Source organism: Lytechinus pictus, chromosome 19 (assembly GCF_037042905.1).
Source record: "Lytechinus pictus isolate F3 Inbred chromosome 19, Lp3.0, whole genome shotgun sequence".
Lineage (NCBI taxonomy): Eukaryota > Metazoa > Echinodermata > Echinoidea > Temnopleuroida > Toxopneustidae > Lytechinus > Lytechinus pictus.
Window position 1 is genome coordinate 13885843 of NC_087263.1, and position 24080 is coordinate 13909922.

General features: G+C 36.2%; 1 protein-coding gene across 4 annotated transcripts; it reads right to left on the reverse strand.

Annotated features, from left to right (window-relative positions):
• Positions 1-157: 157 nt before the first annotated feature.
• On the reverse strand, positions 158-22752 carry LOC129283102 (dicarboxylate carrier SLC25A8-like). Of its 4 annotated transcripts, none has more exons than XR_010296635.1 (8): positions 22325-22752; positions 16254-16546; positions 15304-15734; positions 14669-14909; positions 9210-9422; positions 8337-8619; positions 2341-5008; positions 158-2091 (listed from the first exon to the last, which is right to left on the reverse strand). XR_010296635.1 is itself a non-coding variant. In XM_064114037.1 (7 exons), the coding sequence occupies exons 3-7, from the start codon at positions 15427-15429 to the stop codon at positions 4906-4908; spliced, it is 966 nt and encodes a 321-aa protein (XP_063970107.1). In that variant the 5' UTR covers positions 15430-15734; positions 16254-16546; positions 22325-22752; the 3' UTR covers positions 1143-4905. The 4 variants fall into 4 exon arrangements, 2 of the variants coding, with proteins under 2 accessions (XP_063970107.1, XP_063970108.1); XR_010296636.1 differs by having other exon boundaries at positions 1680-2091; positions 14684-14909; positions 22325-22749; XM_064114037.1 differs by having other exon boundaries at positions 1143-5008.
• Positions 22753-24080: the final 1328 nt, after the last annotated feature.

Here is a 24080-nt window from a genome sequence, read left to right on the forward strand (position 1 = left end):
CCCTTTCCCGCCATTCCCCTTCCCCTCCCACTCTTTTCCCTTACGTCCACCTCTCCTTTTGACATACTATTCTCATGAAGCTTACAAGTCTATTAATTATTCTACATGTACATCTATCGTTAACGGTAACTACAAACAAATACACAGACCAATGATCTTAAACGCTTCTTTTTTTATATTTCATTAATCATTAGAATGCATATAATGCACAAAATATGATCTTATTTACAACATTATCATGTGAGATTATAAAGCAAGAACAGCTTTCAATGTAAAGACCTGTTAAAATATGATAAAGTAATATATACAGAGATGTTAATAATTTTTTAGGAAGTATAAAGTATTCTACATTTCTACTACACAAATACATGACCTCTTACAACATAACATACAAAGTACACAATCTTTCCATACATGAATAAAATATTGTGCAAACTATTATTATTACACAATTCTATAAAATTTACCAAATACTCCAACATCTAAACTGCTGAATAATTCATAAATAATCCAGCTATAAAACATGAAATCATTCAATATTTTCTACACAAGCAAAATACACGCAAACAATATTTCATTCAAATCCATTTCACTACCATACTACTTTTCTTCCTCGATTGCACTACATATACAACTCTCGGTTTTACTGAGAATTTATAATGAAAGCATGAACTATATGGTTTATACGACAATGCAACAATTATATAATTCATAAGTATTGGTGTTTACCTTTAATACATGCAGAAATACATTGAATATGACCAAAGAGAAAACGCATCAGGCTAAAAATGACATACATGTACATGTACATGTATATAAGTGCATAGAGAGTTATATAATAATTCTCATACACTAAATCATTCTATATATTATCAAAAGAATATTTTAAGAGCATCAATATTTTTATCATTTCAACTTTAAGAATTGTCACTACCATTTTCAATCTTGCCATCATCATCATCACCACCAGTATTATCATATATTATTATTTCTAATATAAATATCTTTAATAAAATTTTCAAAAATCAATTTAATATGAACTTTAAAATCAATGAATTGTGGATACTTTTTGCGATAAACATTTAAATCCCGAAGAGAATTATAGATCATGATTATCAAATAAATACATGAAGTCTATGACTAAAATCCCCACATATTCTGTTGTATTCTACATTGAGATGGCAATGTTGATTATTTTTTCAACTGCAAAACATGTTTAAAAAAATAATGATATTCAAATGGTCTGCAGTATGGAAATAGTCCAGCTATTCATTCATTTAAATAAAGTCAACGTACGAGATCCATTTTCTTTACTCCTTTGAAATCAAAGCCTGCTTTTGGGAATCAAAGCAAGTAACTTATCAGCATAAATTAGAGTTATTGATAACTTCTATTATTGTTGTTATCATTATAATCATCATAAAATATACAGTGTAAGCCCTCCATCAGGGCAACACTTTAAACAGACACTCTTAGAAGTTTAATTATGAGTTTGCTTGATGCAATATCACAGTAATATTGCAGTACATTCCTATCCACGAAATAGTTTCAAAATAAAGAGTTTCAAGCAGGAAGCAAAGTAATTTTAAATACACTTACCCAAATTCACATAATTTTGCCATTATATAACAATTATATAAGAAAAATTTCAGCAACATTTTTTTAAATTATTTTTTTTTGCAGATACTGTAGCTAGTATGTAACATGTATAAAATGGGTAATAAATTTTCTTCTTTGTCATTTGTCTCACTTTGCTTTAATTGGGGCATTATTGTTTACATGTACATGTAGCTATCATGCTACACAAGATGTACCGGGTACTGCGTCTTTCCTTTGCACGACGAATGCTTCTTTGACTGTTGACAATTATGTCTATGCCTTCAGTATTACAGAGTTTACACTTTTCATTGACACATTATCATGTGGCTAAAATTATATGGTCTTGTCATTACTTTCAGCATAACACCGATTCGCCCCCGAAACACTCCACATGCGTAGATGGTTCAATCGGGAATTTCATCGTCATAGAAGCAGACGTTGTACAAGACGAAAGCTCCTTACAGTGATAAATACAACACATAGGCCCGTATTCTGAAGTCGGGTTTAACTTAAACTCAGTTTTAAAGTTGTGGTTTAAGTAAGGATAGCCTATTGTTACATAAATCACTAATGGTAGAGATATCATGTTTCAGCTCATTTGGCTCTCAAATCAATCATAATTGTCTAGGAAGTATAAATAAATAGATGATTGTCTTCACCATCGATGAATCAGAAAAGAGCACAGTAAACATAAGAAACATATAACTGAATAAAAATGTTGACACTTTTGGCTTCCCATACTTAAACCACAACTTTAAACCTGAGTTTAAGTTAAACCCGACTTCAGAATACGGGCCATAGTCACTAACATAGTGTATTCACTCAATTAAAGGACAATCCCATATTCCCTTTTACATTTCATACATGTTAAACATCCTATTTTACAATTTATACAATCACACAATTAAGAAAAAATACCCTGTTCAATACACTTCTCCCTGGAAGGAGGGAAAGATAATTCATATCCTGATTTGTGCATTAAAAATGGTTATTTATACCAACATTCTTTAATATGAATCCATTCTACAGAATTGGCATCCTTTGAGCAGGTCAATAGTTTTTACTATTGCCCGGCTCAAAAAATAATTGGTATATAAAATATACTAACTGCACTTTTATTCAGTCAATAGTAAAAACCATTACCCTCAATGACCTTGCAACTCTAGGCTTACTATTTTCCTTCAGGGAAAAATAGCAGGCCTATAGTCGAGGGATGAATTTGGGGCAATAGTTTTTACTATTACCCTCATGAGCAGTCAATATTTGTATAATTAACGCATGACTGAGTGATTTCAACTTCAAGTACATACGATTCAAACATGAACACATTGCCACAGTTGATTGTATCAGTCCTAGAAGAGAGCTCCCCGAAGTTCAAGCTTCCTGGAGAAAAATTACTTTCCAAACAGCCACTCTGACAAAGAAAATTTGCCAGTCAGACGAAGGGAATTGTGGAACAATATTCACAATTACCTAGCAAGTTCTTCTCCTAGGTCCAATCTTATTCATCAACTCTCACCCTGCTGTGTTAGGCAAAGCATGATGGTACTGTATTGCAACAACAACGCACAAATGACAGATTAAGTTTGCTCTTTTAGAAGACAAATAAACCATTCCCATTCTTGTTGCTTACTCACTTCATTTTACCACGGTATGGCAAAGCAAGCCCTGGTATTATCATTAAATGTCCAATCAATTCCACAATAAAGCACAATTATAAGCCTATGGCAAATCATGTATAAAAGGTTAAAATTGATTGTAAATATCAACTGCTTCTCTTTATGAAACTGGGCCCCTGGGGCGAGGGCCTGTTGCAGATTGAGTTGCAATCGAACGCATAGATCTCCAAGAATCGAACACAATTTTGTTTTCAACCGATGAGCAGTGCGCACTTGTGACTAGCATTTGCTTTTTCTGAGAAGAGTTTGAGTGCAACTCTAACAATCTACTTGGTTTCCAACCAATCAAAATCATGGATTTGGCATTTGCGACTGATTGTTTGACCTGCATTCAAACGCAACTCTTCCAAAGATTAGCCCAAGGTCTAAGAAGAAAAACATCAATGAACTTTTAGCTCAAGAATAACTTTCCCATCCTATGGTTCCAATGACACTGCAAGTTCACAGATTAATATTCTTACCCTGGCCTGACCCATGAAATTCCATTGTCAAAAATAAACAAAAAGCTTAGGGACTGTTTGCTAATCATTACCATGCATTGGTAGGATTAGATAGCTACTGAACAGGTGCTGTATATGTACTGCCGCAGTTTAATGATTAGAGTAAATATTTTTTTCTTGCAAGTGATACTGCCTACATGTAACTGCACATCTTCAAAGCAAATACACTTTTTTAAGTATAAATGGTACCTTAATTCTCAAATAAAATAATGCCAATCACATCATACATGTCTAGAGTAAGGATAAAGAAGATACGCTATGTATTAATAGGAAAGAACTTAAGCAAATAATCATAGAGGATTATGATTCAATAATTGTCCAGTGTGTTCCTCATAAAGCAAGGCTGACCATCCCTAATACTGGTAATAGAACAGTCCATACAGTACATCTGCAGCCGAGACACGGTCCAAGCGTGGACCTACTTGAGGTACATGGTCCCAGTAAGGTAATGCTAGACCAAGATTTCTGCCAGATGACATGAAGCAGGAGCATCACAGCCTGTTCACAGAGACAGCCTCTGCATCGAGGCTATTGGTCAATACCGGTCAGCTGACTCAGCTGCTAGTCTATTACGAGGTCACTTCATGCAGTAGTCACCTCTCCATACAATTTCCAGTTGACACTTTATTTCTTTCGCCTCCAAAAACCATCGGTCAATCCGAAAAGACTACCGGTCAATAGCATCTTTTATACACCGATTTGGTAGAGTTTGGTACTCAATATGGAGCAATCATAAATTTTCAGGATTTTTGGTAAGAGCAACAATAGATGGAAGGTGAAAGCCTTTCTCCAGTTGACATCTATATTTCTTTCTTTCGTCATTTCATTTAAATAGAGAATGACCCCCCAGTCAGAGCGTCTATTATACATGTACATTGGTTTGACTGCATTCGGTACTCAATACAGGGCAATCAGAGACAATCAAGATTTTTGGTAAGAGCAAAGGCTATGAAAGGCTAGAACGTTTCTCCAGTTGATACCTATAATTCTTCACGAACAAAGAACCATCAGTCCAATTAGAGAGAGATCACCGGTCAATAGCATCTTATATACACAGCGCAATGTTCCATGGAAGGTTTACGGTCAAATTAAAGCAGCAGCAACATCACCGAAGCGATGGGATGGTATTAGCTGTGTTGCGTGGACATGATCATGGCACGTTTAAGCTGCTCGTAGCATACAAACATCACAATGTTCCAGGAGCCCAGTCGCAAAAACTGTGGCGTGAATCTGGAAAGACAAAAAAAGAGGACAATTTGTTGAATAAGACAGGACACTTTGTTTTCACAGAATAATTAATGATTACAACTATAACAATAATAGTAATAATAATATTGGGGTTATAATATGCTGGGCTACCAGTTCCGGTGCTCACAGCTTCTTACAAAGGAATAACTTCCTGTCGGTTCCCCATTTACCTCACCTCGGTTGGCTCACTGGAGAATGAGTACACATGTGGGAGCTTGAGTGTATATTGAACAAAATAATAAAGTGACAGGCCAAGTGGAAACTGGAAATCGGCCAAAGTAGACAAGAGCTTATTGGCAATGACACCAAATGGTTAATAGCCAAAGCGGTTGCAGACCTTGCGGGATGACAGTAAATGGAAAGTAGACCAAGTGGGTGCAGCCCAAGTGGCAATTAATTGAATTTAATTTACCAAATAGCTAGTAGACGAACTAGGATTAAACCATGTGGGTCGAGACCAAATGGAAAGTAGACAAAGTGGGTGTGGACCAAGTGGCTATTAATTCAATTGAATTTACCAAATAGCTAGTAGACGAACTAGGATTAGACCATGTGAGATGAGAGATCAAATGGAAAGTAGACAAAGTGGGTGTAGCCCAAGTGGCAATTACTTCAACTGAATTTACCAAATGGCTTATAGACGAACTAGGATTAGACCATGTGAGATGAGAGATCAAATGGAAAGTAGACCAAGTGGGTGCAGCCCAAGTGGCAATTAATTCAATTAAATTTACCAAATGGCTAGTAGACGAACTAGGATTAGACCATGTGGGATGAGACCAAATGGAAAGTAGACCAAGTGGGTATAGACCAAGTGGCAATTAATTCAATTGAATTTACCAAATGGCTAGTAGACGAACTCGGATTAGACCATGTGGGTCGAGACCAAATGGAAAGTAGGCAAAGTGGGTGTAGCCCAAGTGGCAATTAATTCAACTGAATTTACCAAATGCAGAGCTGCCAACCACACTTGACCAAAAATCCTATTATTTCACCCCAAAAATCCTATTTTCAGGCAAAAAATCCTATTCATACCCGTCGTGTACTTTCCTACTATACATCTCATTATTTTGTTGTGCTCACTGTAATTTTTACATCCGACAGGCAAGGTTCCACATTAACTTTTTTGGTGGTGGCCCGTTTGGTGGTTTTGGTGGTGGCCCGTTCGGGCCACCAAAACCTTCAAATTATTTTTGTTGGTGGCCCAATATTAAAGTTTGGTGGCCCCACCAAAACAGAACAGGAAAAAAAGTAAAAAAGTAAAAAAGAAAAATTAAAGAAAAAAAAGAAACAAAAGACAATTTAAAAAAAATTAATAAAACAAATAAATAAAAATGGTGAAGGGGGAAAAAATGAGAAGCCATTACAAATATTTTTTAACAGCTGTACGTAGCAACAGTTTAAGCCAATTGAGCAAATAATTTTCACTCACCTTTTGGGGATGACGCATTTCTATTTTTATAACCTTAATTTCGTTTGTATTATTATTTTTTTAGTAGAAACATATTCTTTAATCAGGCATATTCAATGGGAAGGGGTATATGGTTTAACCACTGTCAAAAAAAAAAAAAAAAAATAAGAAAACTGTAAAAGTTATATCTGGAAAAAAGGTGTGAGAAAAGTCCTTTACTTTGTTTGCCAAAATGTTTGAAAAATTCACATTTCATATCAATGAAATGCCTTCCCAAAGTATTTTCTTTATGAAGAGTGATTTAAGAAGTCATTTATAAACAAAAAAGAAAGAAACTGTCTGCTTATTTTTTGCTAGAAAAGACGCAGCTTCGAAAAAAACCAAGTATCAACATACATACAAATGCACATGTGGGACTGTGATGTACTCACCTGTGTTTTTATGTGTATTAACACATTTGGAAATCGGTCTTTTTGAGTCAAAAGAGAGGTCATAATTCCTGTTTTTAATGCTTGCAGATAATCAGTTTACACCAGATTTGAGTAATCTGGACTGTAGAAGGGCATGTCATTGGTGTAAAATGTGACTTTGACATAGATTTTCAAAGTTCTGTGGAAGATTTCTTAGCAGCAACATTTCGTATCGTAGCTCCCCGAATCTGAATAGGCTGCTAGCGCACAGATATAGCTACATGTAGCTGCTGTGGTTTCATGCAAAGCTCACGCCAGCCGGCCGGCAGGATAATAGCTACTGTATGCTATAGCGGTAAGGCTATGTACTGTCATGTGTGTGTGTATTTGTGTGTAGATCAACAAAAAGGGCGCATGATGAATTGGTTGCAATTTGAACTGTATAAAGTTGATAAATGCGTGAAAAATCGGAGGAAAAATTGCGCTACTTTGAAAATTATTGGTTGCCCGATTCGGGCCACCAAAACTTAACATTTTTCATTAATGATTGCCCGAGGTGTATTTCTGTAATGTCGAGCCTTGCCATAGCTATATTTTCAAAAAATCGTATTTTATCTATAAAAATCCTAGTGTCGTATTTCAAGTGAAAAATCGTACGGAATACGACAAAATCGTACTATTTGGCAGCTCTGCAAATGGTTAATAGCCAAAGCGGTTGCAGACCTTGCGGGATGACAGTAAATGGAAAGTAGACCAAGTAGGTGCAGCCCAAGTGGCAATTAATTCAACTGAATTTACCAAATGGCTAGTAGACAAACTAGGATTAGACCTTGTGGGATGAGACCAAATGGAAAGTAGACAAAGTGGGTGTGGACCAAGTGGCCCATATCCAGTTTCACTTTTTAATAGACCATGGTCTAACTCTGTGATAAAATTATGAAATTATTGGAAGCCAGACATGTAAAAATTTTGTTTGCATTGTATACTTCTTGTGTTTTCTGTGCTCATTCATAATTCGTAACTGGTGAAGTCAACTGTCTTATCTATCCTTCCCAGACAGTTAAGAATGATTTAAGAGTCAGATTAGCTGATACATTTAACCTTATGTTAGAAATTTATGTCATAATTGGCTATCAATTGTTAAACTATAATTTTAGACCACCAGGCCCGTATTCTGAATTCAGGTTTATCTTAGACCATGGTCTAACTGTACTAAAATTATGGGAGTCAAAAATTCCATTTATATCGTATATTTCTTATGTTTACTATTATGTTTCCTTTTGCTTTCATAATGAAGTACTTCAAAATAATTCATCTACCATTCCCAGACAATTTGGGTGTCATATGAGATAATAAATTGGATGTGTACTGTTAGGGATTTGTGCCCCCAATTGGCTTTCCATAGTTAAACCACAACTTTAAACCAGAGTCTAATTGAATTAAAACAGTCTTCAGAATACGGGCCAGTACATTTTTTCAATATTCTCACCCTTTGTAAAAAGCAGTAAGACCCTCTTTCTTGAACATCTGCGAGGCACAGTCCATGGCTCCGCGGTAATGACCCGGGCTGGAGTTCATGAATCTCGTTTTCACGACATCCACCGGGGTGGCGACGCACGTGGTGACAAACCCCGCGCCGAAAGCCGCGATAAAATGACAGGGGAACTCGTCTTTGAGTAGCCTGCGTTTCAGGATGGCCTCCTTGATGAGGTCGTAGGCCACGACTTCGCTGGCGTTGACGACGGAGTTTCGGACAATGTTGGGCATTGTTCCTGAAAAAGCAAACAGTGTACAATTTTTAATAAAGACATAACTCTGATCCACTTATATTTTTATGTCACTTCAATCACACCAAAACAATTTTTCAGACATATGCGTTCATAATAATAATAATGATAGCTTTATATGCACTGGCAACATTTACATGTATATACATGTAGCGCTTTATACAATATTTCTTAGCACTGCATACTATTACCCCAAATGTAGCACCGCAAGCCTGATCAGATGCCAGAGCATTCACCTTCCCACCTGGTAACCCTTTCCTACACCTGGGTCGAGAGTGTCAAATTTTTATAGATAAACAGTCTGCCGATCAAAAGACGTGATTTGAGATGATGTGAAGTCCGTCTGCAGACTTATCCAGTGAGACTCAATACCTCACATACATGAAATACAGAAATGTAGCAATGAGCAGGACAATGACAGACACATTTAGGGGATAAAATCGCAGAAACATAGAGGCCTTAACCCTAAAAGGACGAGGAACATGTACGAGGTCCATGAAGACAATGTTTATCTTTTTTAAATGGAACATTATCTTTTATTATGAAGGGTCATATTCCAGACAGATAAAACTAACCTTTCCATAGACCTCTGACACCCTCCTCCTTGGCGATGGTCTGATAGGCGTTGATAGCACCGGTATACCTCTTGGGGGCGCCATTTAGGACCGCATTGCCCTGGGCTTGTAGGCGAATCTTGACAACGTCCGTAGGTTGGGCGCTGAGTACGGCGCATGCTCCTGTTGTTATGCCTGCGCTTATTCTTGTAATGATGTTTACACCACCATAATCTACATGTACATAAAGAAAAAAAAAAGAAAATGGATAAATGATAAAATATGTGGGAATGACACTCAATGATATAGAGAATGATATATGACGAAATGCATATTTGTCGGTGGCACGAACATGAAAAGACCTTTTGATATGAGAGTTGTTGAATTCTTTTAAAGGAAAATTTAAGATTTAGTTTAAATCTTCTTGTAACTTTGTACATGTGATATCACTTAACATCAACACTGTAATCATAGTAACATACATGTAAATACAGAGTGTACATGTTCCATGTAAACTGTATATGATATAGTGGCATACATGTACATGTACATACATGTACTGTACATTGGCCGGTATGTTGTCAAGTTCCACTAATTTAATGATTTTTTTTCTTTGAGAATATGAATATATTTCTCAATTTAACAGCTGTGCAAGGTTCCTTTGAGAAATAGATTCAAGCCATAAAATTTAATTCTTACTGTCTGAAATTTTATCACACTCGTCCCACTGGCATGCATGACAGATAAGGAAGTAGAAGTCAATATTGCCTTATGCAAATTCAGTATTACATTTCCCCCATGATCATCCACGTTATTGTCCCTTTAAAGTAACCGATAAGCTAGAAGTAAACATATTCCGTATGTAATTTCAAACTGCACTGGGTAAGAAAGTGTTAAATAAACCAATAGAAACACAACCAACGCAGGCTTCTATCAAATATTTCAAATCAATTATGAAAACATCAAAGCTCTGTGCTCTTCCGCAAGCTGTTGTTTTGATAAATAAAATCAATGAACTGTACAAGAGCGAGCCAGATGCCGTAGCCATGGTAACTGTGAAGTCATAAAGTGTAAATTAAATCAATTATTCATCAGATGCTCGATGGATGGAAAGAAAGGTTGAGGGGAAGAAAGGAGAGGAAATCCATGTGCTGTTCTGATAATTTTCAAATCACCTGAACCTGTACGATTTTAAACAACTAACAAATCTGTTTTCTTTAGACTCCAGGGGAGAATTTCATGAAAGGACTTATCGGACGTTATATCTGACAAGTTTAGTTTTATCCAACAGTTACCATAGGAACTGTGCTTCTCAGCCAATCAAAATCAAGGAAAGTTGTCAGATTTGACTAATTGTCGAATGAAAGTATTAATTCCCCTGGAATCTCCGAAATAGAGGAGGGATCAGCTAAAGAGAGAGAGAGAGAGAGAGTACAGTAGCTGAGAAAGATAACAGATAGAATGATAGGTAGACAGTGGGAAAAAAAAACAATAAAAAAGTGTGGGATCAAACAAACAGATAATGAGAATGTTTTAAAAGGGAAGGAGAGATGATGAATAAAAAAAATGTAGAAAGAAAGACAGACCATGAAAAGTAAGATGAAGAATAAGAGAAAAGTGAGTGAAAAAGGGAAAGGAACAAAAGGGGAGAGCAGTTGAAATGGCATACATGAAAGATGGACAAGATTTAAAAAAAGAAGAGTAAAAAAAAGCATAAATTGAGAAGAAGAGAAAAAGACACATGTAAGAAGATGATAAATATATTGGAAATAAAGAGATAAAGACAGTGAGAAGCAAGACAAAAGAGCAAGACCAAGATATACAAATCAGGGAATAATTTTGCTTTACAAATTTGAATAGCATTTCTCATCATAAGAACTCTCAACTATAAGTAATGTACAGTCCTATGTAAAAATATGCTATACAAAAGACTTAATGCATACATGTAGCAGTCTTTCAAAAATGTGGAGCAAATTGCGATGCGATGCTAGGAAAATTATTCCCTGCAAATAAAAGGGAGAGAAAAATAAATAAAGACAGGAAATGTTCAGAAGTACAGGAGAAATAAAGAGGTAGAAAAAGAAAGATAGACAGAGAAAAGCAATAAAACGAAGTGAAATCACGAGACAGTGAAGATGTCACTGATTCAGCGAAGTGACATGGTACATGTAGCTAGGTTCTACATGTACATACTGTATGCGAGGGCTGCCAGTATGCAAAACTACTCACAGGAAATCAACTGCCAGCAAATATTATATCACAGTACAATAAAGGTCACAATGGCTCAAAACATTAAAAAATGTCTACTTCAAAACGCACGTGTACATCTACTTGTATAAGTTACTTGTATATTAAGTATACCTGCATAGCCTCAATATGCCACTACATGTACATGTGTAGATAAAGGTACATGTACGTGTTGTCCAACAAATAAGGAATTTGCACATGCTTGAAAAATCTGCAGGTACATGTACATGTATTAATTTCTATTTCACACTCGGAGTACTTAGGAATTCTAGACAATCTAGGGTATTGAAAATTTACAGGAGTCTGCTTTCTACATAAGTAATTAATGTGCTTATCCATCCTGTATTTTTCTCTTTTTCCCCATCTCTTTCCAGGCAGTCACTTGAAAAATTATTGGCATTACCCTGCGTGTAATAATGGACAGTATTTCTTCCTCGATGACCTCCATGAAAAGTTTATTTTTTAGTTTTGAGCAACTAAATATAACTTACTGTAAGCACGATCAATAGCAAAATATTAAATAATTATTTATACATGTACATGTATATCTTCACCCGGAAACCATAAAAGGAATGATAAAAAGGGAAGAAAGGATGACTATCCACGTGTACTATCTTTCATCATAACTGATAATAAAAAGACATTTACATGTATATACATGCACATCAGGGGTTTGAGTGGTCACAAATAAAAAGATCTGAAAAAAGCTGAAGAGTGTTGAAAAAGTCTGAAACAAAAAGAGCTCCCATACTTTTTGTACAGATGAAAGCCCAAAATAAGCTGAAATTATTAAAGCTGAAAATCAAAACATTAAAAAATCTGAAATCAGCTAAAAATCTGAACTCTCACACCCCTGATGCACATGTACATGTATGTAAATATCTAACATCATAGATATCATAGACATTCATGCAATACATGTACATGTACATGTAGGATTTTTCTTATGACAACCCCACTACTATGGAACAAACTTCCCCTAACTTGATGTTGGGAATTCAACAAGTTTAGACCTTTCAATCTACATGTAAGATTAAAAATCCTATTTATATATACAGCATCCAGGGAGCTCTTTCAGCACAATAGAATACATTGTGTATATATATACAGTACAATACAAATACATTATAGTTAAATGTATTGTGCTAAAGCTAAATAAATATATATTATTATAAATCATATGAAAATGAAATGATTATAAACATTTCTATCAGTGCAAAAGAATATTTGAAATCTGAAAGAAAATAATTATGGGGTTAAAAGCAGGCAAGATTATCGTAACCATGCAATATAATCCCATGCATGTTCATTTCTCAAATCCATACATGCACCGTTAATTTGCATGACCATACCACCTACAGATGCAGATCTACATATGTATTCTAGTGCTGGGCAATATAAATATTTCTTTATTAATATTATCAAAATTATTTATTAATAAAATATTGAATATTAAAGGTTTTATGATTATGTTGGTATATATCACGGTAACACGACATGACCAAAATACTGTCGATTATGAAAAGTTACATGTAATTACAATTTGTTGACCACAAAATGATGTTCTGTATTGGTTTAACCAACTGAGAACCATTAATACTTTCATTCCACCTTTTCTTGATCTCTAGGAATTGCAGCTCACAATGAATGTGTATATTAAATATGTATAATGAATTTTTAGACTCGGCGATATCATGTTATCAACGATATTTTGCTGGTAATAATCAACTATTTTTTTAAATCAAATATTGACCAGTATACAAATAATGAATGTTTATGAGTGCAATGGACAGAATACTTCATGAGGTGAAAGATGAAATGATCCATTCAACGCAGGCGTAGCCGAGTTTAATGGATCATTATTTCATCTTTCACCTCATGAAGTATTCTGTCCATTGCACGAATGAAAAAACATTCATTATTTGGTTTATATGACACCCCAAAAAATGATTTTTTTTTTTCATATGAAATTCATGAATTTTGATGCAAAACATGCTCATGCAGTGCGAGTTCGGTCTGTTGATTGTTACGTCATTACAACATGCGCACTGCTGGTGCATGAGCTGCAGTCTCGAAGCACGAGTGCAATGGACAAAATCATATGGATCCAAAATTGCACGGTTGATGACGTTATTGCAAAATGGGCGGAATGAACGATATCAAACAACCAATCAAATCACAAGGATCTATCTAGGTGTCATATAACACTTAATATGTACTCTCAAAGAATATGTGACACCACTAAATGGAGAGACCTACATGTAAATAGCTTGTTAGCATGCAATGCAAATTCTAAACATTAGATGACCCCCGCCCATCTCTGTTCGGTAAGGATCATTTGCAGAACCACTTCACCTGCAGGTGCGGTGATATTATAAGCAGAGTTTAATAAAGCAAACTTACATTGACAAATAATGGGGAAATCAAGGCTAATCTCACAACAGAGAAGGGATTCAAGTCTTTCACTCGGCTGCATGCCTGGGGGTGCTATGTAATATACGCCGGCATGTCTGGAGGAGAGCAATAGTAAGTAGACGAACCAACCAGAAGTAAACTGCGTGTTTTCACTTTGAAACATAAACTTCAAAGAGGTTATTTATTTTTGTTTAGCAACCAAAAGACCTGCTAAGTGTCTAGGAATTGGGATTGTTAGAAACTTAGAACTGCGCGACCCGATTCACCGAATGAAATAACCATCATGAGTTCGGTTAAATTCGTGCTGTCCGAACTTTTATCGCATTAGTCCGACGGGCGCTAATGACGGACGGATTATATTACGCAAGTCAATTGGCCTTTTGCGAATTTCGTATTGATTAAATTTCCCAATGCTTTGTCAATTGCAGGGAACTTTAATGTCAATCAGGACTGATGACAATGCAGGAGGACATTTGTCTAATGTTCCTGGGGTGATAAAATCTTGTATCTCAAAATGTCCAAATTTTATATATTTTCATATTGTTTTTTACCCCGGAAGACCATAGAGATGAGTTGCCAATTTGCAAACCTGACAAATTACAACCACATCTGCTGTCAACATAAAATAAATGAAAGAAAGCAAGATAGTTGTTAAAATGCAAGGCAAAAATAATAAAATTATATTCCTCAAGAGTCAAGACCATATGAAATGAGTTGCCAATTTGCAAACCTGAGAAGTTACTGCTGTAAATGTGAATAAATAAATGAAATAAAGCGAAACAGTGTGTTAGAAGGCAAGACAAAACTATCCCACGCACCAACTTTTTGAGCACCTGCATAAAAAGCCTTGACGGAATCGTAGAGACCAATGCGGACCGAGGCGAAACACATCTGGCGCTGGAGTCCCGGGATTAGACCGTTGTAGAGTCCACGGGGTCCCTCTTGGCGGATGATGGTCCATATGGTTCCGAAGACCCCACGGTATCTGAAGTTGACGCGTGCTTCTTTGCCGATGGTGCCTTTCGATGATTTCTTGTCGGTTCCGCTCTCGCCTTGAATCTGAATGAGAATGGGGAAAAAAAGGAGTATATTTCGTTTTATTTTATATCAAACAAGTAATATCAGTACAACATGATTTTGATGGCAGATCCAGATTTTCAAAACAGAGGGAGCACGAAGGAGGACACCTTACTTTAATACATGAAACTGATAATTTCTATTTCTATTTTTTTATTTTTTTTAATCTATTTTATATTCTTTTTTATTTATTTTAATTAAATCTATCTAGGTATTTCATTATTTTTTTTTAATTATTTATTATGGGTTTTTTAAGACGGAGGTGACTTGCAAATACCAAGGTAAATTGTCCTGAAACTATTAATGATATATCAGCCTGACCAATTTGGAAGGGGTTGAATATGGTAAAAGGAAAAGCCTTAAATGCTCATCTTACCTGGAGGCGCACTTTAGCTGTGTCCAGTGGGAAGGTTATTACATCAGCTATGCACCCTCCCAGCCCAGCACTGGCCAGCTTCACAGCCACGGATGGTACAATATCAGTCGGTGGTAGGCCAACCATGATTGGTGGATTGGCTCAGGGAATGGGGAAATTGACCAATCACAAGCCTTGTTGGATGAATCTCAAGATAAGCTTGGCTTAGGGTGTGTTGATGATGGGCAATTTAATTGGATGAGTGGATGGGGTCGCATGCAAGATGAAATATATTGACCAATCAGGAAATTGGCAGCATGGTAGGTGGCCAATTAATGGCAGAATTAGGAGGGATTTGATTGGTTGATCAAATAAGGGCTGAATTTCCAGACTAAAGCATTCTCTTCCAGAGAGAGTAATTATTTGTGCATAGGCAAGACAGCACTCCAACTCTGAAAAATAAAAACAGAAAATTAGAAAATCAGTTAACTTTTATCTATCAACTTTCACTCTCTCCCAAAACAAAGTAGAAAAGATACATGTATGCCAAAAAGTTATCGGATTGCTGACTAAAAATATGAAAAAAACCATTAGCTATTGTATGTAATTATATACATTATCATAGTATGTAACACAAAATATAGGGAAGATTCTTGCATTACATTAAGGAAAATATAAAGATTTCAAAACATCACCCTTTTGGCATCTGGACCTTAAAACAAGTCCTAAAAACCTGAAAATTTAATTTCTGCAAACCAGCACCCTTTAAAAAAAATATATATATTATCCATGGCAAATCGCAAAATCATATTAAAGCTAATGTAATACAAGCCCCATTTTTTTCAGATATCGTGCAATTTGACTGGCTAATAGCTACTTTGCCATTAAGATAAATTTACATTTCACTATTTTAATTAACAAAACTACAATTAAATTCAGTCACAAATAAGTAACTTAATTTATATACTTACAAAAAACATCTAAAGGTCGATCACACATGAACGTACAAGATACAAATAAATAGACCCTTCTTCTGAGGTAAAGATTAAATTTCACAAATTTCCTCCTGCAGGCTCTCTCCTGGTTATTGCTGATTATCAAAATTACTACTGTCACAGTTATTATTAGACTGTTCTTGTTGCTGCGACTGCCTGTGGGCGTCACGCATATCAAAGTCTGTGATTGGTTGCCGGGTGTAGGGGCGTGGCTCGGAAAATCTCGGGGCCATTGGAGGCCAGACGTCGTCCTTATTTAGAAAGAGAATCTGCGAATAAATGGGAGAGCGTAGACGAATATTAGATTTTAATAAAAGTAAATGCAGAGATTTGTTATTGTCAATATTTATTTAAATCATTTAGGAGGGGGACAAATGAAACAATAGTAGACTTAGGGTCTTCCAGGGTGCTACATAACTTTTTAGAAGCACTTTCCCGGTTGGGCAAGTAATTTTTTAAAAAGTTTATATACTGGTACTTGCCCAAAAATCTATTTCGCCTGCCCCCAAAATCCTTGAAAAAAAGTTTTACCTCTTCAAAAGAAAGTATTGTGGTTTATAAACCATTGAACTTCTTTTCTCTCTTTTGACATGAACTGATGTGCCTCGTTATTCATGTCTTTTTCCAAAGTGATTTTCTCTTGCCTGCTATGACAAAAATTAGTGTTGATATCATATAAAAAATATTGACCCTAATTTTGGTCATTCCACTGTGAGAATTTTGCTTTCCCAATTCGGGCAAGTAGTTTTGGTCTTTACTTCAAAACACTTGCCCGAATCTAACTTTTACTTGCCCCGGGCAATCGGGCAAGTGCTTATGTAGCTCCCTGACCTGGGTCTTCTCACAAGCAGAATGTCATTAGAAATTTTGGGTGACGACATGTAAATTGTTCATTCACGACCGCAAATAACACAAATAGTGCAGACCATGCGGGGGGGGGGGGGGGGGCTGGATTTAAGTATCTGTTTTACTCATTGTAATCCAAGGAACATGGACAAGTTTAGGTCTCCCTTTTTCGGGATGACAATGATGCTTCTTCAATAGAAACAACAAAGGAAAAGAAATTTGAAAGGTCAATTACAAGTTTCACCTCAACAAAAGTGCAAGTACAGTATAGGCCTAGAGGTGAAATGGTATCATAGATTTGTAAGACGGTTCAGTGACGCATACAGCTAATAATATATTAGTCTACATCTGCAGACTCGCATATGATTCTTCATTTCCTATTTAAAGGGAAGGTCTGCTTTCCCAATTAAAAAGAAAATCTCTCAAATGTAAATCTTGTTGAAAAAATATCTTTGCTTTATATTTTGTATGAGGTATAACCTTGTAAATCTTTTATATGAGAATGAATTATTAATAACAGTACTGTCTTTACTTAGGATCAACAAAAACATGATTGTTCTATTTTTTCCACCTCCTATTCCTAATGAAAAAAACCATAAATTTAAAGATATCATTATCTCTATGTAATGTTATTAATATTCTTTACAAGGGTCATGTTGGATGCTTTATCCTTTAGTACTTTCCCATATCTTTTTGACATACAGGGTTAAGTAATAAAAGCCAAAAAAAATATACATCTACATTTATTCTGAAATTTACAGCTCATTCCATGCTTGAGGAAGTACAGTAGGGGGGAAATATACATAAGCTTGGCGAGAGGAGAGAAATAATCTTATACAATTTCTTTTTTTACCTGTAAGAAACAAGTTTGCCAGTCTGGACAAGTAAAATACAATTGATGAACATGGAATGATATTTTGATTATCATGATCAAAATTGTATATGTACATGTACAATCATGCCAAGTGAACACATCCTATTGCAAATAATGACTAATACAATTGATAAGATGTTCAAGTGCATGTACATAGATTAAACAATGTAATTTTCTTGTTGACATTCATGGTAGATAGGAAAAGTTGAAGTAGTCAAAAGTATGGGAATCTGCCAAGTGTTGTCAGAGAAGGTTAAGTGAGAGCCAGGTGGGAGCAAAGGTTACATGTAGAACGATATGAAAATTAATGACTTTTTGTCTCACTCTATCCCTGTAAAAAGAGTCTTTCTTGATGCAATATCATTATTGGGGTCATTCACATTGCAAATAAAGGAAAGGGTGAAAATCTACATACATGTGTATGTTGCAACAGGAGTTGACCCCATCAAGGAAAAGGGTATGAAAACAGAGACTACTCATTGCAAACCAGTTCAGACTGGATCCAATTCCGCACTCGCATTAGCCTCAACTTTGAATTGATTGAGCTGAGGAAATAAACTTTTTTTACAGTAAGTTATACATGTATTGTTCATGTACATGTATGCCCCCATATTGTACAACTGAGATCTTGATAGGGCTTGGTTTCAATTAAAAATAAAGCCGACATGATAAATTTTGTATAATTGAGTGAATGCATACATGCAACTAGAAATTATATCTTGAAGTGTATTTTATTCAAACACATTTATTACCTCCTTTTTTATGGTTTCATGTAGACCTACGTGTACAAACATGTAAAAGGCACATCAAACTCCCAGGGGGCCAGTCAAATAAATTGCTGTACATGTACGTGACAAAAAACTCGTTTAAAGGGGTGTTTTTTTAAGTTTTGGACGTGCACTCGTTGAGGATATATCAAAAACACTGATTTTCAAGAAAAGGGGTGGTTTTGAAAGACTGGTCAATCGCGGGGTCAAACGTATTTTAAAGACAAGCCAAACGTGTTTAGGGAATGTTTTTTCCCCAAGCTTTTTCCCTGGGGTCATATTCTGGAGACAACTTGTTAATAGGGGCCAAAATGTGTAAATAAAGCCCGCGAAAATCTTGTTCAGGGGGTTATTTTGCACACACAGAAAAAAATTGTTTAGGGGGTGTTTGGAAATAATTTGGTCACGCATGTGTACAGCATCGCTGGATCAAACTTCATGATAGAATGACAATCTGCACATGTAAAAAAAGGAATAGTTTGATTCACTGGGTCTTCCAACAATCTACTAGTATCTTATGACCTTGGGCCGACCTTCTCGTGTAGGCCATAACCTGCATACATGTACATACATGTACTGTATGTCCAATACAATGGTAATCATTCAAGGTGGTTCCAATAAACATGGTATAGTAGGCCTACAATTTTGCACAAACATGTATCCACATAAACAAATTTCCTCTAGAATAATTGGGGCATATATTTTACTGTTTGTTTACAGTTCCAGTGTAGAGGCTCTATACTGTGAAGCATTGATTAAAGGTAAATTCCAGTTCTGGTAACGATCTCAAAATGACATTTTACAGAATCTAATATAATGACCACCCAAGTGTCTGTTTGTATGTTTTTGAATAAAAAATATGTGCCAAAGGATTCTGGAAGAAATTGTGTAATTGCTGAGAAATAAGCAAAATGAGCGCGGATTCGGTCACTTCCGTCTGGTCTTTATTCCAGCAATAATAATACACTGTCCCACGTGTGCCTATCTGTGTTGGCGATCTTCAGTGTGATCTTATTTCAGCTTAGATTTTATGATTTCACAAAGTTCAGTTTATGTAACTGTACCAGATCTAGATCCACGATGATATACGGTAGTCATACTTAACCTTGGTTTTACAGACTTTCTCACGAAATTAGTGTTTTACTGCAACTACTGTACTTTAGCTTTAAGACACTCTCAGTGTAAACAAGTGCATTAAAAACAAACATTCTCTTTGTAAGTCAACACGTAGGCCTATCACTCAGTCCGTTATTCTTATATCTACGTACATGTACATTCTCCTTCAATACTGAAGATTACGACAGTGTTTATGTATCTGATTGTATCAAGACAACCTCACATTCACTTCCCATTTGGAAACTTGTACAAGGCTGCATGAACTATAAATTTACTCCAATGTCGAGGCACCTTTTGATCTCAGAACAAGTTAAGAATACACAAATCATAGAAATTGTTTTACAAAATGGATTTACTGAGCCCAAAAAGAATTTCATGAAAGGACTTTTTTGTACGTTTTACCCGACAAGCGCTGCTTTTAAATTCAAGTTACCACAGTAACAGTGCTTCTCAGCCAATCAAAATCAAGGAAGTTGTCAGATCTGCCAAATTGACAGATGACAAAGATGACAAATGTTGATGAAATGCTCCCTGAAGTAAAGAGAACCATCAAAGGCAGACATGACGGGGGGGGGGGGGGGGGGCGATCATGGTCACCAAGATGTCCAAAATAGGCCTGCAAGTTGCAAAATGGCCTGCTACAATGTAGGTTCAATATAATAAGTAAAAAGTGGGGGTGGGGGAACTCCGGGGAAGTACATTAATGCAGCACTTATCCACACTTTTAAGTAGACTCTATTCTGAAAAAGTGAAAATGATTTCCCCTAGAAAAACCTCATCTTTCTATTTATAATTAAGTAGTAAATTGTCGATAAAAATTATTCATTGCAAGTGGTAGAGAGCTAATGCTTGGGCAATATGCAACTCGTATGCTGTTTCAGTATAAACTGCTTCATGTATTGTCTACCTTTTAGGGAAAATAGGTTTCACTCTGTGGACTGTGGATATTAGTCTACATGTAGCATTCATCCTCTGGTCAAGTCCGACTGTCTGACGCTCATCAATCTCAATCAACTAGTGCATGATGGGATATTATGAGGTGCAATACAGGGATTCTCAAATTCCTTGCATTAGCAAACGATGAAATGCATTAATAGGCAGCCCACAGATTACATGAAAATAGACCAACATTCTTTCATTTGAAAGGTGCCGACTGCCAATCATGTCATCGTGACAATGGGGGGGGGGGCGGGCGGGGGTCCAGAACATAATTAATAAAAAGCATCAGTTTTGAGGGGTTATTTTTGTATAATTTTGGACAGAGAACATTATTATTATTGCTATAGTTGCACAGACAAAATTCAGCATGGCTATGGACAAAGTTTGAAATATAAAATCTCAATCAGTTTCAAGTGCCACTCCATGATCCATGCATGTTTAGCTTGGAACTTAGAAGCTGATACAGATATCATTTCCTAATTTTTCTTCTCTTTCCTCATCTCATTTCCCTTCCTTCTCACATTTCTCCTCTCCCCCTTCTCCTCCTCCTAATTTCTCTTTTTTTTATCCATCTTCTTCTCCCCTTTAATTAATGCCTCTTTTTCCCCTCCTCATTCTTTTCATTCTTCTTCATTTTCTCCTCCTCATCCTCCTTCTTCTCTGCAGCTCTGCCTCTTCTTGAATTCCCCTTCTTCTTCTTCGTTCCCTTCATCACCTCCTCACTAGGGCCATCTGCACCATCCAGAGTTTTCAAATTAGCGCGCTATTTCTGATCCGGCAAATTATCCCGATCTGAACAATCTCGAGATTATTTGCAATGAAGACGCAATTATCGTGCTAGTTCGTAGGATTAATCTCGAGATTGCAATCCCAAGTCAACTTGGGATTATTTGCAAAATAGCGCGCTAAATAATTTTACGAATTATGGCGCTAATTCGTAGGTGCAGACGCATTCGGGATTGTTTATTCACGGCGTCAGACCATAATGCATCGATGCCTCGCTCGAGCAGGAATCGCTCTTCTTGCGATGGTGGAGACAGGGTTTCTTGAATCTCGAGATTAATCGCGAAGAGGGCCGATCAGGCTAAAATCTCGAGATTGGGCAAACTCGGGATGGTGCAGCACCGCCTAAAAACAATAACTTACGACTAAAAAACATTTAAAAACACTCACAATGGTAAGTCAAAATCCCCCCCCCCCAATAAAAAAAGAAAAAACGTGATAATTATTGTACTGCAACAATTTATGGAAGTGCAAGAGCAGGAATTCTCCAAAATGTTTCGCTGCCTGCTCAGCTCTGAATTGAGCTCTGCACCATAATTCGAAGGGCAAGGCTGAATGAGTGAATGGTCACCACGCACTACACTTGCCTGAATTACCTGTGCACCTACTGCATTCTCAAAATTCTCGATCTCTTTCTCGCTCCGATCCAATTCACATTTAAAAACACACAGCCCAAACAACGAAATGCAAGGCTTAATCATCACAAAACAAAATATACTCACGATCAAATTAAAACTTGATAAATGAGTCCTTTGCCACATTTATCAGCAGCGGGATCCAAATTTCCAATCAAGTCTCAACTCCAAGATCATCAGAATTCAGATGGAGTCTACAGTATTTTCTTTATGGCATTCGCGACTGATTTGTAGTCCGCGATGCGATGATGAAATTTCGCAATAACAAGAAAAACGTACTGGAGATTAGACTCTTATTGGTCTCTTAGTTAGTCGTCGAAATATCCATAATAATATTTTTTCTGATTTCGATAAATGACAGGAATTATTCTCCATCAAAAATATATTAAAATGCAAAACTGTATTTTGGAACGTATTCATAGAAAAGACATATTTTGAAATTCAAATTCTTGGTACATATTCTTACATTTACTGCTTACAAGCGACTGGCAAACACTCTAATTCAATGACGCACTGGCTAATGCGCTACAATCAGCTGTTGTTTGAAAGTCACCTTGTAACAGAATTTAAAGCGGTTGTTCGGTGAATATAATAAGAGAAATAATTAGAGATCGAGAAATTTAGTTGGAATTTAATCGAATACCTGTGTTTATTTAAATGAAATTAATTAATTTTAAAAAGATAATTATTAGGCCCCTCAAATTGTTATATTGCCTAGGATTTTATAAGCATGGTCCCCATGGTCGGGATCGATATACTATGATAATTTTTTTTTATTATTGCATGTATAGATCGATTTTCTAGCATTCCCTCCAAATGTAACATTTCGTTTATATAAATTCATATTGATATATTTTTTCTTAACAATATCTAGGCCTGTCTGTAGATCATTTGGGATATTTTAACTTCGTAATAGGATATGCCTACATATACTTTAAAAAATGGAAATGGGAAATAGATAAATAAACATAAACACATTCTTGATTTTTCCTTTACATCAAAGATTTTGTTTATTATTTCCTTTGCCAACAGATTGGCTAAGCCACTAATCGAAAAGAACAAAAGGACAATTTAAGTAAAGCAATTATTTAGTTTTACAACCGGCAATCATCTTACACCAAATCCCGGTCACCAAATACTTGCCAATGATGGAAGTGCTTGCAGGCATTAAGTACTGCAAACGTAGCTAGCAATAAAAAAAGCATCTGAAAAAACAAGAGTGTTGGAAGCTCCTTGGAAAAAAAGAACCAACAGCGAACACAACAAGTTGTATTTATAATTACCCCCAATTTTGTTGACGTGGCGAATAAAACGCCAACACGCACACACGGTATCAATGTACGGATAATCACTTTAAAGCACTTGTTTGCAAGCAGAAATGGGCGTAGTCACGTTCTGCGCTTTTGATTGGCTGAGAGCGGAGGGCTCGTCACCATATCGCTCACACGTCAGTGCACGTGCTTGACTGCGCAGACTCGTAGCTATTGTATGCTAACAAGGCCGATTTGGTCGAGAAACCTGGCTTTTCTTATTTGTTTACAATCATGTGGACTTCATGGGCCATACATATCGCACACAGGATTTCCTACCTCATGTTTGACAGGGCAACTCCAACTCATGTACCAGATAATAAACGTGGGAGAGAGTGGGTAGGATGTGGGAGGGAAAGGAGTTGGGTAGCGGAGTGTGGACCCTGGCGTATATGAGAGAGGAGAGAGAGGAGGGGTGGGCATTGGGCAAATAAAAAGTTTCACAACCAAGATATAAAAATAAGGACAAATTGAAAGGAAAGGGGTGAAATTGATATCGTGTTCTGAATATATTATCAAAATGACAAAATCTA

What these genes read in the sequence shown, in the direction of transcription:
- LOC129283102 (XM_064114037.1), bottom strand. Translation starts at nt 15,429, where the DNA reads ATGGTTGGCCTACCACCGACTGATATTGTACCATCCGTGGCTGTGAAG. An exon ending in CAGCTAAAGTGCGCCTCCAG is followed by an intron (nt 14,910 to 15,303) that starts GTAAGATGAGCA and finishes ATTCTCATTCAG; the next exon opens with ATTCAAGGCGAGAGCGGAAC. An exon ending in CTTACTGCTTTTTACAAAGG is followed by an intron (nt 5,009 to 8,336) that starts GTGAGAATATTG and finishes TTGTCTTTCCAG; the next exon opens with ATTCACGCCACAGTTTTTGC.